The 13,453-nt window shown below is 44.4% G+C and overlaps 1 protein-coding gene across 1 annotated transcript in view; it reads left to right on the top strand.

Annotated features, from left to right (window-relative positions):
• The first annotated feature begins 12,321 nt into the window (after positions 1-12,321).
• Positions 12,322-13,453, top strand: part of VOPP1 (VOPP1 WW domain binding protein) — a 108,116-nt gene continuing 106,984 nt past the window's right edge. Inside the window, exon 1 of the mRNA XM_014738951.3 lies at positions 12,322-12,939. Within this exon, the coding sequence (XP_014594437.1) occupies positions 12,886-12,939 (54 nt within the window). The 5' untranslated portion in view covers positions 12,322-12,885. The remainder of the gene's footprint in view (positions 12,940-13,453) is intronic.

Here is a 13,453-nt window from a genome sequence, read left to right as displayed (position 1 = left end):
ATCTGGTGATCATAACTTCTTTGAAGACATTCTTTTTTTCCTGCAAAACAAACTCATAAATCCTTGTGATCCTTGAATCACACCTCAGGTTAAACAAGAAAACAGGAAATCAGTAAGATTAACTTCTTTTCTTCTGTGCCTATGTTGGGAACAAGGTCTAAGGGTAATCATGTTCTTATTGAGTATTTACAGTAATCCTCAGGTACCTGGCTTCAACCCCCACCAACTCTGCCAAGTGGACATCCTCATTTTATGGATAGGGAAACTAAGGCACATCTTTCAAGTTTACCTGGCTAGTGTAGGGGAGGAAGACATTTTCTCTACCCTCTCTGGGTTCATCTGGCCAGAGAACGACTTAAATTCACATGAGACAGAATAGCAGGAGAAAATTAAACAAAGCTTTATAACATGTATACATGGGAGGCTCAGGCAAGCTGAGCAACTTGCCAAAATGGCTGAAGCCCCCACCTTAAATATCATATCCAGCTAAAGACAAAGGAGGATGTTGGGGGTGGGGGGAGTCACTTACAGGAGGTTACCAGACAAGCACAATAAACAAATGCAGATTTAAGTCCTTGCCTTCCCCATTGATTAAGAGTTTCTAAAGATAAGGTCATCCCCCTTCTTCCTGGTAGAGAAGGAGATATCTTTACAGATGGAGATATCCTTTACAATGTAAATGTCTCTTCCAAAGGGTAAATTCTACTTTTCAGTTGCATTCCTGTCTGCAAAGAGACCAGCCCCAAATAATCATCATGCCAAAGAGACATATCTTGGGGTGGCCAATTCCAGGCCCCCACACTAGTAAAGGAGCAAAGCCAGGATTTAAATATAATCGGTCTGGTTTGCAAATTTGTGCTGTTAACTCTTTCACAAGAAAACCTTTTAGCATCTTTATCAATTTACTAATGCCTGGCTGATTCAGTGCATACACAGACACCACCCCACCCCTGCCATCCACCGTCACACACACACTTAGGAGGGCATTTAAAATAACCCTTTCCAATCCTGTCCAGGTAGGTATTACTCACTTTTATTATCAAGGTGTCTTCTGAGCTTGTAACTTTGTTTATCTGAGTGGATCACATCTTTATTGCAATTCACCTAGAACAGGACTCCTTAAATCTGATTCCTGTTAACTCTTCAGGTAATAACCTGTAGGTGTGCTATGCTGGACACTTCCCTGGAGGTTTTTGTAATCTTTTTAATCAGAACACCTAAGTATCAGCTTCCTATACCCATCATCAGGATCGACCTTCAGATATAGCCAGAATCCAACCACTTCTCCCCACCTCTACTCCTCTTACAAATCACCCTGTCTCTTGCCTGGATTATTGTGTCAGCTTCCTCACTGTTCTTCCAGTCTCTGCCCTTCACTTAGTTCTTCCCCACTGTGCCCAGTCTGTCTTCTACACAGCAGTTGGGGGTAATCCTTTTAAAGTGTTGACAAAAATAATCCATAACTAATTTATAAACGAAAATTTGGGTGAGTTTATTCTGAGCTAAAATGTGAGGACCATGGCCCAGGGCCTTTCTTCACAAAGGAAGAAAGGGAACCAAAGAAGTGAGGCGTACAGAGTGGTTATATACCCCCAAAGAGGATGTTTCACATATGCTTGAAATATCCCTTTTACAATAGTCGTGAGACTGCTCTGTCGGCACAGTGATTGATGGACACAGCAGGTAGGTCTGCCGTCTCAGTGAACACAGCAGGGTGGCAGGTCTGTTGTCTGGAGCTGGGTGATCACAGGTGAGCTGCGTGGTCAAAGGCAAGCACAGCAATCAGTTCCTAGCCTAAGGAAAGATGCTTATCCTTAAGGAAATGCCAGTGTGGGGGGAAGTTGTGCCTTTATCTTAAGGCCATTTGTTCTTGCCATTGTAAATGTTTAAATCAGGTATACAATGCATGCTCAATGGCCACTTCAGGCCCTTTTGGGGAAAAAAAACAAAGTCAGGCCGAATTAGGTTTACACCAAATGGCTTCCTCATATACTCCAATATATCCTATTGCTGGCCATTTCTATTTGTCAAAAGCATAAGCCAGATCGTGTTTCCAGCTCAAAATCTTCAAAATTATATCCCAATTATCCAGAAGGAAATCCTTACAATGGACTACAAATCTGGGCTTCCATTTTCTCTTTGAATTCCAGTCCTACCACCACTACAGGAGCACAGGGCTCCACTCCAATGATGCTGTCTGAAAGTTCCTGAGGCCGCAGCTGCTCTTGCCTCTGGGCCTTTGATTAATTCCTGTTCAGCACCTCTCCCTATCTTTAGGTCTCTGCTCCTGGCAATCTGCCACAGAGGCCTGGCCTGACACTCCTATTTTTCATAATACTCAGCCCTAACCCCCAAATGTTTCACCCAGTTAATTTTTTTTCCTGGCACTTACCAACATTTGACATATACACATTATTTATTCTAATTATCTATCACTCCTCACTAGATTGAAGTGGGCAGCCGCTAGGCCTATTTTGTTTACTTCTATTATCCCTAATGGCCAGAATAGTACCCAGCCCAAAGAAGGTATAGATAAATATTTGTTGAATAAATTAAATAAGTGTTCATCATTCACGTAGACTCCATGTTGCAGAGAGCTGAGTTTTGCAATGGGACTGAAGGTCAACCCAGCCACTCCTTTATTTGCCTCCTTTTGTGACACAAAAGCCCCAGGTTCTGGGTCCTTCCTACTCAGGGGCAGCTGAGCAGGCCTGGGACATGTTCGGTCTGGTGGCAAACAACAGATCAGAGAATTTCTTCCAATTCCAAGCCACGGACTGAGAATTGTTCTAGTAAACAGAATTTTCTTCATCTTATTACTTTTTCAGTAATATCTGTGTGCCCTTATGATTTGTGCTCAGGAAAACAGCCTTGCAGCCCAGCCCCTCACCCTATTCCCCATTCATGCAAAGTACCCACCCATCATCTGGGACCAGGTGGAAGGCACACAGAAAAAGTATCAGGTTGGGAAGAAAGTATCATCAAAGTTTTAACTTTGTATTTTGAAAAAAATTATATAAATTACAGGAAGTTAAACTCAGCAAAACAATCTTCTCAATGGAGATACAGAGGCAAGAGGAAGGATACGTCAGGCACTAGCATATTGTTCAAAATGTAATAGAAACATAATTCACATACATGTCACTACACGTATTACAGAGTGAACACATGCTGAAGTTCTATATTACCTACTAATGAGGGAACCAGTAGGACAGCAAAACCGCTTCAAAGGAGAAAGCAGGCAACTGATCTGAATATATAGCCAGGGAAAAAGTAGGCGAAAGGAAACTCTTGGTATTGATGTGGGGTCGGTGAGCCGAGGAGTCGAAAGAAAGATTTCTTAGACTCTTAAGATCTGGCAGTAGTGCTCTTTTATTTAGAGAATAGAATAGCATGGGGACAGGACCCATGGGCAGTTAGGCTGCTGCATGGGGGCAGGGCCCACGGACAGGAGGAGCCACTGCTGCTGCCGCTTCTGCTGCTTCTGCTGCAAAGTTGGGTGGAGAGTAAGGCTAAATTTGAGACTTATCTCTTTACAAGACAAAAAAAAGTTAAAATGGTACCAGCGCTGGTAGGGTCTGGCCATTGGGCAGTCCCACAACTTTTAGATAAGAAGCAAACCGGATTGAGTAAATGGCAGAAGTCACCGCTTAAATATTATCCTCAGCTAAAGACAAAGGAGGATTTGGGGGGGAGGTCAGTTACGTGAGGTTGCCAGACAGTAAACAACTTAAGTTCTTGCCTCTGGCATTGATTAAGAGTTTCTAGAGATAAGGCCATCCCCCTTCTTCCTTGCACAGAGAGGGAGGCATCTTCACAGATAGAGGTTTCCCTTAGAAATGTAAATATTTCCCAACAAAGGGACAAGCAAATTCCACTCCTCGGAGCCTGCCTCTCATCTGTAGTTTTAAAATTAACCAGCCTAAAAATCCTCATCATAAACCGTTTTAAAATTAACCAGCCTAAAAATCCTCATCATAACCCCCCCCCGAACCCATTTGGCCCCGAAATCTTTTGGGGATATGGACGATGGTCAGTCTTCTGTAACTACTTCCAGCTGTACAAGATCATAGAGCTGTCCCTAAATGGGGCCATAGGTACAGGCAGGAGGTTCAGAGGACCGGAAGGCTGCACCCGTGGAGTCCAAGGCTGACAAGGTGTACAGATCCTCTGGCGACGAGAGAAGCATTTGACGAGAGGTGGTCCAGGAGGTGAAACTTTGTTGACATGCAGAAGACAAACAATGAAATAGACAACAAATTATAATAAGAAATACAAGTAAGATGATTAACCCAATGAATAAGGTTTTGATACTAGTCTAGAAACCTGGTCCTGACCAAGAGTCAACCAGTCATTTAGAGATAGGGTAGGGTCAGACATGGACTTAATTTGGTGGCTCATATCAGATAGGAAGCCAGAGATATTTTGATGGTAGTCAGTAATATAAACACAGCATTCAGTTTTTATAATGGCACAAGTGCCCCCCTTGTGCTGCTGTCAAGACATCCAGTGCCATTCGGTTTTGGAGGACTGCCTTACGTATTTGGGATACTTCTAAATCGAGCAGAGAAAGGCTATGCTGTGTATCATTTAATGCTTTCATAGTAAATTTGTTTAGAGTTTCCATGTGCCAGATGACACTTTTGATTCCTAATTGGGGAAGGAAAATTGAGGCAACATGGTCATACCAGTGGAAGACACAGCGTGTCCAGTGCTCTTGCAGGTTGGGTAGGTTAGCAGGAGGAGATATAGTAAATGTAGTTCTACCTTGCATCCAGATGAAGTCTAGGGTGCATTGTCCAATCCATCCAGGTGGCAGCCAAAGCCTTAAGTTGGAGGCACATAGCAACTGAGTGCCATTAGGGGCTAACCAACGTATGCTGGGCCGTCTATCCTAGTCAGTCCCAAACCAATCAGTATTTCTTAAGGCTATGATATGAGAACACATATAACAGGGAATTTTTCCCATAGGTCGGGTGCTATTAGGCCATATATCACAGGTGTGATTGGTTTGTTCCCAACATAGAGTGGCCTTTTGACTGAGTTGACCACTAGTAGGAGTGAGCCAATTTGATACAGTCCATCCTGTGTATATTGATAAGTTGGGGACTTTACCTTTGGAAGTTTTTGTTTATGATCCACCCGTGACAAGGCAAATCTACTTAGTATTTGGGCAGTAGTATTGAAGGAAAAGGTTTGATTGTGGCCAGGGTACTCCCAGGTATCAGAGACAGATGGCCACAAGGAGACATTATGATTAGTAATAGATGAATCCTGTGGAAGAATAGAGCTAGAATCTAATATCCATTAATGTGTACTAAGCTTCTACTGAAACATAATTTTCTCTCTAAAATCACCCTCATTTTTATAAAAGATAGCCAAATTAAGATAAACTAGTTTGCAAAATAAGTGTAGTTTCAATAAAACTTGGTCCAATTATTTACATAAGTGCAGCAAGAATGGCAATTGATTATACAGGCTTTTTAAATCTGCTTTGCTGGAATTTTTATGAGGAATCTCAGATTGAACTCTAAAGGCCTCTCGAGGCCTGAAAAGCCAAGCCAAGGACTTGCCATCAGATTTTGCCTGCAGTACCTCCAGATTTGGGTGGACTCCTCTCTTCTCGAGGTCCCCCAAAACATTCTGAGGCTCCTTGCACCTGCCAGATAAGCAAGCTTCCTTACTTACCGGGCAAGATTGCCAGAATCTCTGTAAACAAGGTACCAGGCCCATATTTCCAAGCAGCTTTATTTCCAGAAAGTCAACGTTATTCCTCAAAGGCAGTATTGTCATATCCAAGCCTGTATATTTCTCAAATATGACATTCCAGTCAAAGCTTTGGTAATATAACAATGTGTCCTGTTATAAGGAGAACAGATCCTTATTAAACTTATGCAAAAACTATATTGCCACGATATAACCATACTCACTCACAAAGAATTTCCAAATTCTGGAGGGATCAGGTAGGGAGAAAAAGATAAATGTTTCATTTCTGCTCATAAAGTTATAATTTCACTAAATTGCTCTAAGTCATAGCATAAGAAAAAAGAGAAAAAGATTTCCTTAAATATGAGAAAACAAAACAACACATCAAAACTCAAGAATATTTCAAACAGAAGTCATAAAAAATTATAATCCTCCTCATCAGTTCACACAGTCCTGTTTAATTGATTATTGAGTTTAATCTTCTGTTAGCAGATCTATGAGCACAGTTTCTCTGTTAGAATTTTGTAATTTCTTACCCAGTTCAGTTTTATAATCTGAAAGTTTATCAGAAACCTGTAGTTTAGAATCCTGTGTCAGAATCCTTTCCAGGAATTTCTCTGAAAATGAAACATATTTGCAAAAGCAAAAAGCATCAGAGTAAAACAGCAACTATCTGTGAATGGACAAAAGACTCAGAAGGGCAATTGACAAAGAAACTTGGCTCCTGTGACATACAACACTTCAAGATAACAACTGGAGTTATGACCAATAACCAGGACAGATCAGAATTTTAAGAATGCTATATAACTGTAAGACACCTATATTAATAACATTCACCCACATAATACCACCTAAGAAAGTTTATCATCGCTTATTTGACAATGCTTCCCATGTAGTTTAACATACCAAATAAGCCTAATTAGTTTAGAATCTTCCACCTTATAGGAAGATAGAGCAAATTTCTCTGTGAAGCCCCAGGGGCTCTCTGAAAATCTGCAGAGAAATTCTCTTCCTTCATCCAGGCCAAATGTAAGCCTTTATTCAGGATTTGAATATTTGACAAGAAGCTTGTCAAAAATACCAAAAGACTTTAAAACACTTGTTCAAACAATGCTCACTGTCAGACAATGCTCAGGTATCCATTTAAAGTGACACCAGAAACAATCAAAAATCTTAAGAGTGACCTTAGTCATTAAAACAGATTTGTCTTGCTCAAAGGAACACCTTTTATAACCTCTTTATCAAGAGCAGACCAAAAGTTCAGGAAAATTATCTTGAGAGAAAAAGCAAATTTTAATTTCTGCACCAGCTTATTATTAACATTAAAACTCATTTACTTAACTGGATTTACTTTAATCTTAGTCTACTTCACCAGGCATAAAACTCCTTTCAGAATTTCTCCTTCACAAACCTACTACAACTTTCTTTTTGCCTTCAGAATTTGTCCCAAAGTCTTTCTTTTTTCCTTTCTAGTACTTTAGGACAAATTTATCTTTCTTAACTCATCAAACAAAAATACTTCCATTCTTTGTACCTTCTTTACTGAAAACATACATTTTACTTTCCTTGAATATAGAGCTGTTTTCCTCATTAATTTCCAGTAGCTTTCATTATATAGGTTAATAAGACCTTTTAACCCTTAACAGACCATAGTAAACACTAAAAAGGTAAGCAATTATGAATTGTCTTTTATATCGGCATTCTAAACACTTCATAATTTCAGAAACACGCCGTTTTACAATAAAACACAGGGCATGCTTTTTAATAGACCCAAACGCTTTTAGCCTCTTTACAATAAGAAGCCAAAAGTAAATAACTCAGGTACGTTTAGCAATAATGTTTCAGTGTTCTATCCAATTCAAAAATGACCCAGATACTCAGATTTTTATCATTGAACTTAACTTGGCAAAACTCAAGATTGTTACCAAAAAGAATTTGGAAGCTGTTTTTCTTTTTTTTCCCCAAGTATACAGACCATAAAACAGTTATTGTACCCACTTTTATCTATTTAAACCGTTTGTTTCCAACAATTATGTTCAGATTACCTATAAAAACGTCACGAGACATTAGACAAAACTGGTCATCCTTTAAAGCTATTATTTTGCTGACGAATTTAACAGACAACGTGAACTTATTTGACTAGTAAACCCAGGCTGCATGCCTGCATCGTATGCAAATACCGACAACTCTGACAAGACTATTTTCAATCAAACCAACAAACTTAAACAAGCTTTCATTTACTAAAGGTTAATTCACATTGATGAGGATTTTTAGGCTGCTTAATTTTAAAATGGCTTATGATGAGGATTTTTAGGCTGGTTAGTTTTAAAACTACAGATGAGATTCAGGCTCCAAGGAGTGGACTTTGTTTGCCCCTTTGTTGGGAAACATTTACATTTCTAAGGGAAACCTCTATCTGTGAAGATGCCTCCCTCTCTGTGCCAGGAAGAGGGGGGGATGGTCTTATCTCTAGAGGCTCTTGGTCAATGCCAGAGGCAAGAACTTAAGTTGGTTGCTGTCTGGCAATCTCATGTAACTGGTTTAGGGTGGTGGTGTCTAACCTTTCTAACCTTTACTTAATCCGATTTGATTCTTGTCTAAAAGTCATGGGATCACCCAATGACCAGACCCCACCCGCACTGATACCATTTTAACTGTTTTTCATGTTCTTTCCTTTGTCTTGTAAAGAGATGAATCATATACCTATGCCTTATAAAATTAGCCCTAACCCTCAACTCGGGGCAGCAGCAGGAGCTCTGACTGCCCGTGGGTCCTGTCCCCACGCACCAGCTCTGCCTGCCCATGGATCCTGTCCCCATGCCAGCGGGGGCAGCAGCAGCGGCTCTGCCTGCCCATGGGCTCTGTCCCCATGCCAGCGGGGGCAGCAGAAGCGGCGGCAGCAGAAGCTCTGACTGCCCATGGGTCCTGTCCCCATGCTATTCCACACTATTTTCTAAATAAAAGAGCACTACTGCCAGATCTTGAGAGTCTAAGAAATCTTTCTTTCGACTCCTCGGCTCACCGATCCCGCATCAACATCACGTTAACTTGAAAGACATTGGATTAATTTCTACTACATTTAGAATTCATGTAAGTGCTTACTTTAAGCCAATTAAACAGAGCTCAATTTTGGCAATACCATCCGGAGGTAAAATATCACACATATAACGTACACATAGACACACGTACACAGAGACTGCACAGCTATTGTGTTTTTTACCGATATTTGTGGTGAAGATACTCAAGATGCTAGATTTTTTGGCAAGGGCACGCTTATGGACGTTTTGCCTCTCCCCTCCTCTCTTTTTTTTTTTTCAGTATTAGGAATTAATGATGGGCTAGATAATATTTCCTGGAGAGGGGAGATGATAATCCTTTTTGTGATAAAGGAACTAGGTGGAATCTGAACTGCCTCTAGAGCTGTATTTCCAGTTTTTGCAAGGATTTTCTAAGAACAGTTGCTCTTGATTTCCCAGAAACTGGATTGTAACTCAAATTACATTCCAGGTTGATCTACCTGTCCAACTGCATCACAAAGACACAGAGAAACCCCTCAAATTTTCTCCCAGATGGAGTCAGAATGCATTCGCAGGGTGGATCTCTGGGGATGCTTAGGGGCCTTCCCCATGGCAGTAAAGCCAGTGTGTCTGATTGACAGCAGCTGGAGAAAGGGTGCAGAGGCCGATTGCGGGTGTTGACATAGTTATAAGATTTAGTCAAGTCCCGCTCAGCCTGGGCACTTTGTCTCTGAGCCAGCACAGTTGAGGCAGGGAAGCAGGAGGCAAAGGCCTAGAACTGGCTGGAGGCTGGGGCTCCCAGCGCCAGGTTTGAGAGTTAAATCCCTGGCAAAAGGCTTATTTTTTCAATTTTACAGAAGGTCAAGGTTCTGCTCAGGTCCAGCCTGAACTTAACCTCCATTTGGTGGCAACAGAGGAGTCTTGGAGATTGGCGACTGTCCTAATGACTTAAGTGGCCAACCCATGCCCACGTAAAATTTATATATTAGAGATAGAGTCAAGAAGGAATGGATTAATTCATTCTTCATCACCCTGAGGCTTAAGGTACTGATTCTCTTCAAGCTGAATGCCACAATTTGCCCCATAGAGTAGCCATGGGCAGCAAATGTGGGTTCATACAGCCATCCAAGAAAGTTGCCGATGGAGAAGTGAATTTAGATCCATCCTCAAAAAAGAGAAAGATACAAGGAAAAAGGGCACTTACCAGAACATGACCTCACAAGCTGATGAAGCAAGTTCCCTGTACGGGCCACCAGAAATGATGCGGGGTCAGTGAGCCAAGGAGTCGAAAGATTTCTTAGACTCTTAAGATCTGGCAGTAGTGCCCTTTTATTTAGAGAATAGAATAGCATGGGGACAGGACCCATGGGCAGTCAGAGCTTCTGCTGCCGGCATGGGGACAGGACCCATAGGCAGTCAGGCTGCTGCGTGGGGACAGGGCCCATGGGGAGAAGCTATTGCTGCTGCCGCTTCTGCTGCAAAGTTGGGTGGAGAGTAAGGCTTAAAGTTAAGGCACAGGTGTGTGAGTTACCTCTTTACAAGACAATAAAAGTTAAAATGGTATCCGTGCTGGTAGGGTCTGGCCATTGGGCAGTCCCACAACTTTTAGATAAGAAGTAAACCGGATTGAGTAAATGGCAGAAGTCACCGCTTAAATATTATCCTCAGCTAAAGAGAAAGGAGGATTTGGGGGGGGGGAGGGATCAGTTACGTGAGGTTGCCAGACAGTAAACAACTTAAGTTCTTGCCTCTGGCATTGATTAAGAGTTTCTAGAGATAAGGCCATCCCCCTTCTTCCTGGCACAGAGAGAGAGGCATCTTCACAGATAGAGGTTTCCCTTAGAAATGTAAATATTTCCCAACAAAGGGACAAGCAAATTCCACTCCTCGGAGCCTGCCTCTCATCTGTAGTTTTAAAATTAACCAGCCTAAAAATCCTCATCAATATGAGATCCATAAATTAAATAGAAAAGTGGTTAAGGTTCTGACCCTAGCAGAGGTCATTTGCATTTTTACAGGATGAGATCATCTATATTGTCTCTTGAAAAAAACCGTTTGCACCTCTAGTATACAACTAGGCTTTCCCCTTAGTTTTCTACCAGTTAGTGACTGCCCTGAAAAATACTAGTAAAATGCCTCAATTGTCAATAGTAAGTCAAAGTTACTAGGGTCCCAAGACCCTTGTTTGTCTTGTCTGAGGTGCCTTACCATGACTATGAAGGCCACAGGCTTATTTTCTGCTGTACTTTCAAGTTCTGGTTCTATCAGGAATAGTCTGCTGGTGCATGTTTTATAGTCATCAGATGAGTACATGTGTTGAAACCTGGAAAGTGTTTGAGACTCGCCTTAAGTGACACCTATGTCATGAACCTCCTTCCTCCACCTCCAGTCAAGGGTGGGCTCATGTCCTTTATGCTTCTTTATTATCCTCGACTTCCCTGGTCTCTGCACTCAGCACTGTATCATAGTCATGTGAGAAACTCTCTTCTCCTTTACACTCCAGGTGTAGTTTTCTTACATGCTGGCCCTCCAGCTCAGGTGGTCTACATCTTACAAGTTCAGTAAACGCTTATTTGGCCCACATTGAAATCCACCCTCCAGCTGCTGAGTTTGAGGTGCCCTTTGCCTCTGTGAACCGCCTTTCCACCCCCACTACCTGCGCCCTCCATAGTTTTTTCGCAACGTGCCTCAGATTCCACCTCATTTGTGCAGTTGTTCAACGTGGTCAAGTCCAGGCAAGGGCAGGAGGATGCTGGCATAAAAAGCACTGACAACTAAGTAAGAGATTGTAGGGGAGGAGGACATTTCCTCTCCCCAAATGTGGGTTCGTCTGGCTGGAGAACGAATTAAATTCACATGAGACAGAATAGCAAGAGAAAATTAAACAAAGCTTTATGAGGAACCATGGCCCGGGGCCTTTCTTCCTGAAGGAAGAAAGGGCACCGAAGAAGTGGGGTGCACAGAGTGGTTATTTAGCCCCCAAACGGGGTGTTTCACATGTGATTGAAATGTCCCTCCCACAACAGTCACAAGATTGCCCTGTTGGCACAGTGCTTGATGGATACATCAGGTAATGGTCTGCTATCTCGGTGGGCGTAGCAGAAGGCAAGTCTATGTCTGGAGCTGGGCGGTCACAGGTGAGGGCAGCAGCAATCGGTTCCTAGCCTAAGGAAAGATGCTTAATCCTTAAGGAATGCCAAAGTTGGGAGGGGGAGGGAAGTCAGTTACAGGAGGTTACCAGACTAGCACAATAAAATGCAGATTTTAAGTCCTTGCCTTTGGTATTGATTAAGAGTTTTTGGAGAGTAGGTCATCGCCTTTCTTCTTCCTGGTACAGAGAGGGAGGCACCTTTTACAGATAGAGATTTACCTTACAAATGTAAACGTGTCCTAACAAAGGGCAAGTTCCACTCCTCAGAGCCTCCTTCCCTGTCCCAGTTTATCAAAAGCAATCAGCCTCAAATAATCCTGATGCCAAAGAGACATATCTTGGCGTGGTCAATTCCAGGTCCCCACAAAATGAAGTGCAGGGAACCTTCTATTCCCAGTCTACCTCCCTCGTCCCTTCGCTGTTCTTCCCGTCACACGTGGGTAGGGCGCACGCCCCGGCGGTTCGCAGGAATTGGAAGAGAATGAAGAACATGGAGGCACAGGACGCAAGATGGAGCAATGGGTTCATTTACAGCCACCTCCCTCAGGAACAAGCCTTGCCCGGCGGAGACTTTGCTTCTCTTAATAAACCTTCCTTGGTCTATTCAAGGGTGACAGGACGGTCTTCCCCGAGGAGACATCTGGCAGCTCCTCTTCCCCTCGCCTGGCTTATGATCCCAGTCCCAGCTCCTGGCGCGTGCTCTCCCGCTCGGCAGACCCCGGCGCCCAACAGCTGTGCCTCCAGTCGGGGCTCGGCTCCCCGTGCCCACGAGCGCGCGCCCAACCGGACGTGTCGGGAGCGCGCGGCGGGGGACGATGGAGCGCGGGGCGGAGCGCGGCGAGGGTTGCGCGGCGCGTGCTGGCTCCCGGCACGCCCGGCTGCCGCCCGGCTCCCAGCGCTCGCTGGTCGGAGGCTGGAGACCGCCCGCCTACTCGCCCACCGCGGGGGAACGTGCTGCTGACCCGCGCCTGCGGCCTGAGAGCCAGGCGCGCCCGGAGAGGACGCGGAGCCATGAGCTGCCTGCCGGGGAGGGTGGTGGCGCTGCTGCTTGGGCTGCTGGTGGAGGTAGGGGCCGGTGGCCTGGGCGGCTCCGCCCGGGTCGCCTCCCAGATGCACTCGTGGAGCGCGAACAATGCAGGGGGCTGAGCGGGGCGCAGTACCGAGGCGCCCCAGAAGACCATCTGAGAGAACACGAAAGGTCGAACGGCAGAGAGCCACTTCCTCACGGACCTGCATAAGTCCCGGTGCTGGAAGGCGTGGGGACCCATTTGACAGGGAGGCTACTACCCCTGGGCCCCACCGCTGCTCCTCACTGTCCTGTGCATTTACCCCTACCCAACACCGCCTGCCTCCCTCCCCCCGTTGCTTATTTCTCTCGCTTCTCGCGCCGGTTTGGGAGGACTCGGGAGTGACCCTTATGTGCTGTACGTCCCCTTCCCCGCTCCCGCCCGAGGAGGGCCCCGGATCCGGTCCGGGTAAGGCGGGAGGTGGGGGGGAGAGGACAAGGTGCGGGCGCGGTTGGGGAGGGGTGGTCCTGGGACTGGCGCAGGCGCAGAGAGTCCGGGACGCCCAGCGGTTT

The sequence above is a fragment of the Equus caballus genome, chromosome 4 (assembly GCF_041296265.1).
Source record: "Equus caballus isolate H_3958 breed thoroughbred chromosome 4, TB-T2T, whole genome shotgun sequence".
Classification (NCBI taxonomy): Eukaryota; Metazoa; Chordata; class Mammalia; order Perissodactyla; family Equidae; genus Equus; species Equus caballus.
The sequence above is the reverse complement of the archived record's forward strand: the minus strand, read 5'-3'. Positions and strand labels throughout refer to the sequence as shown.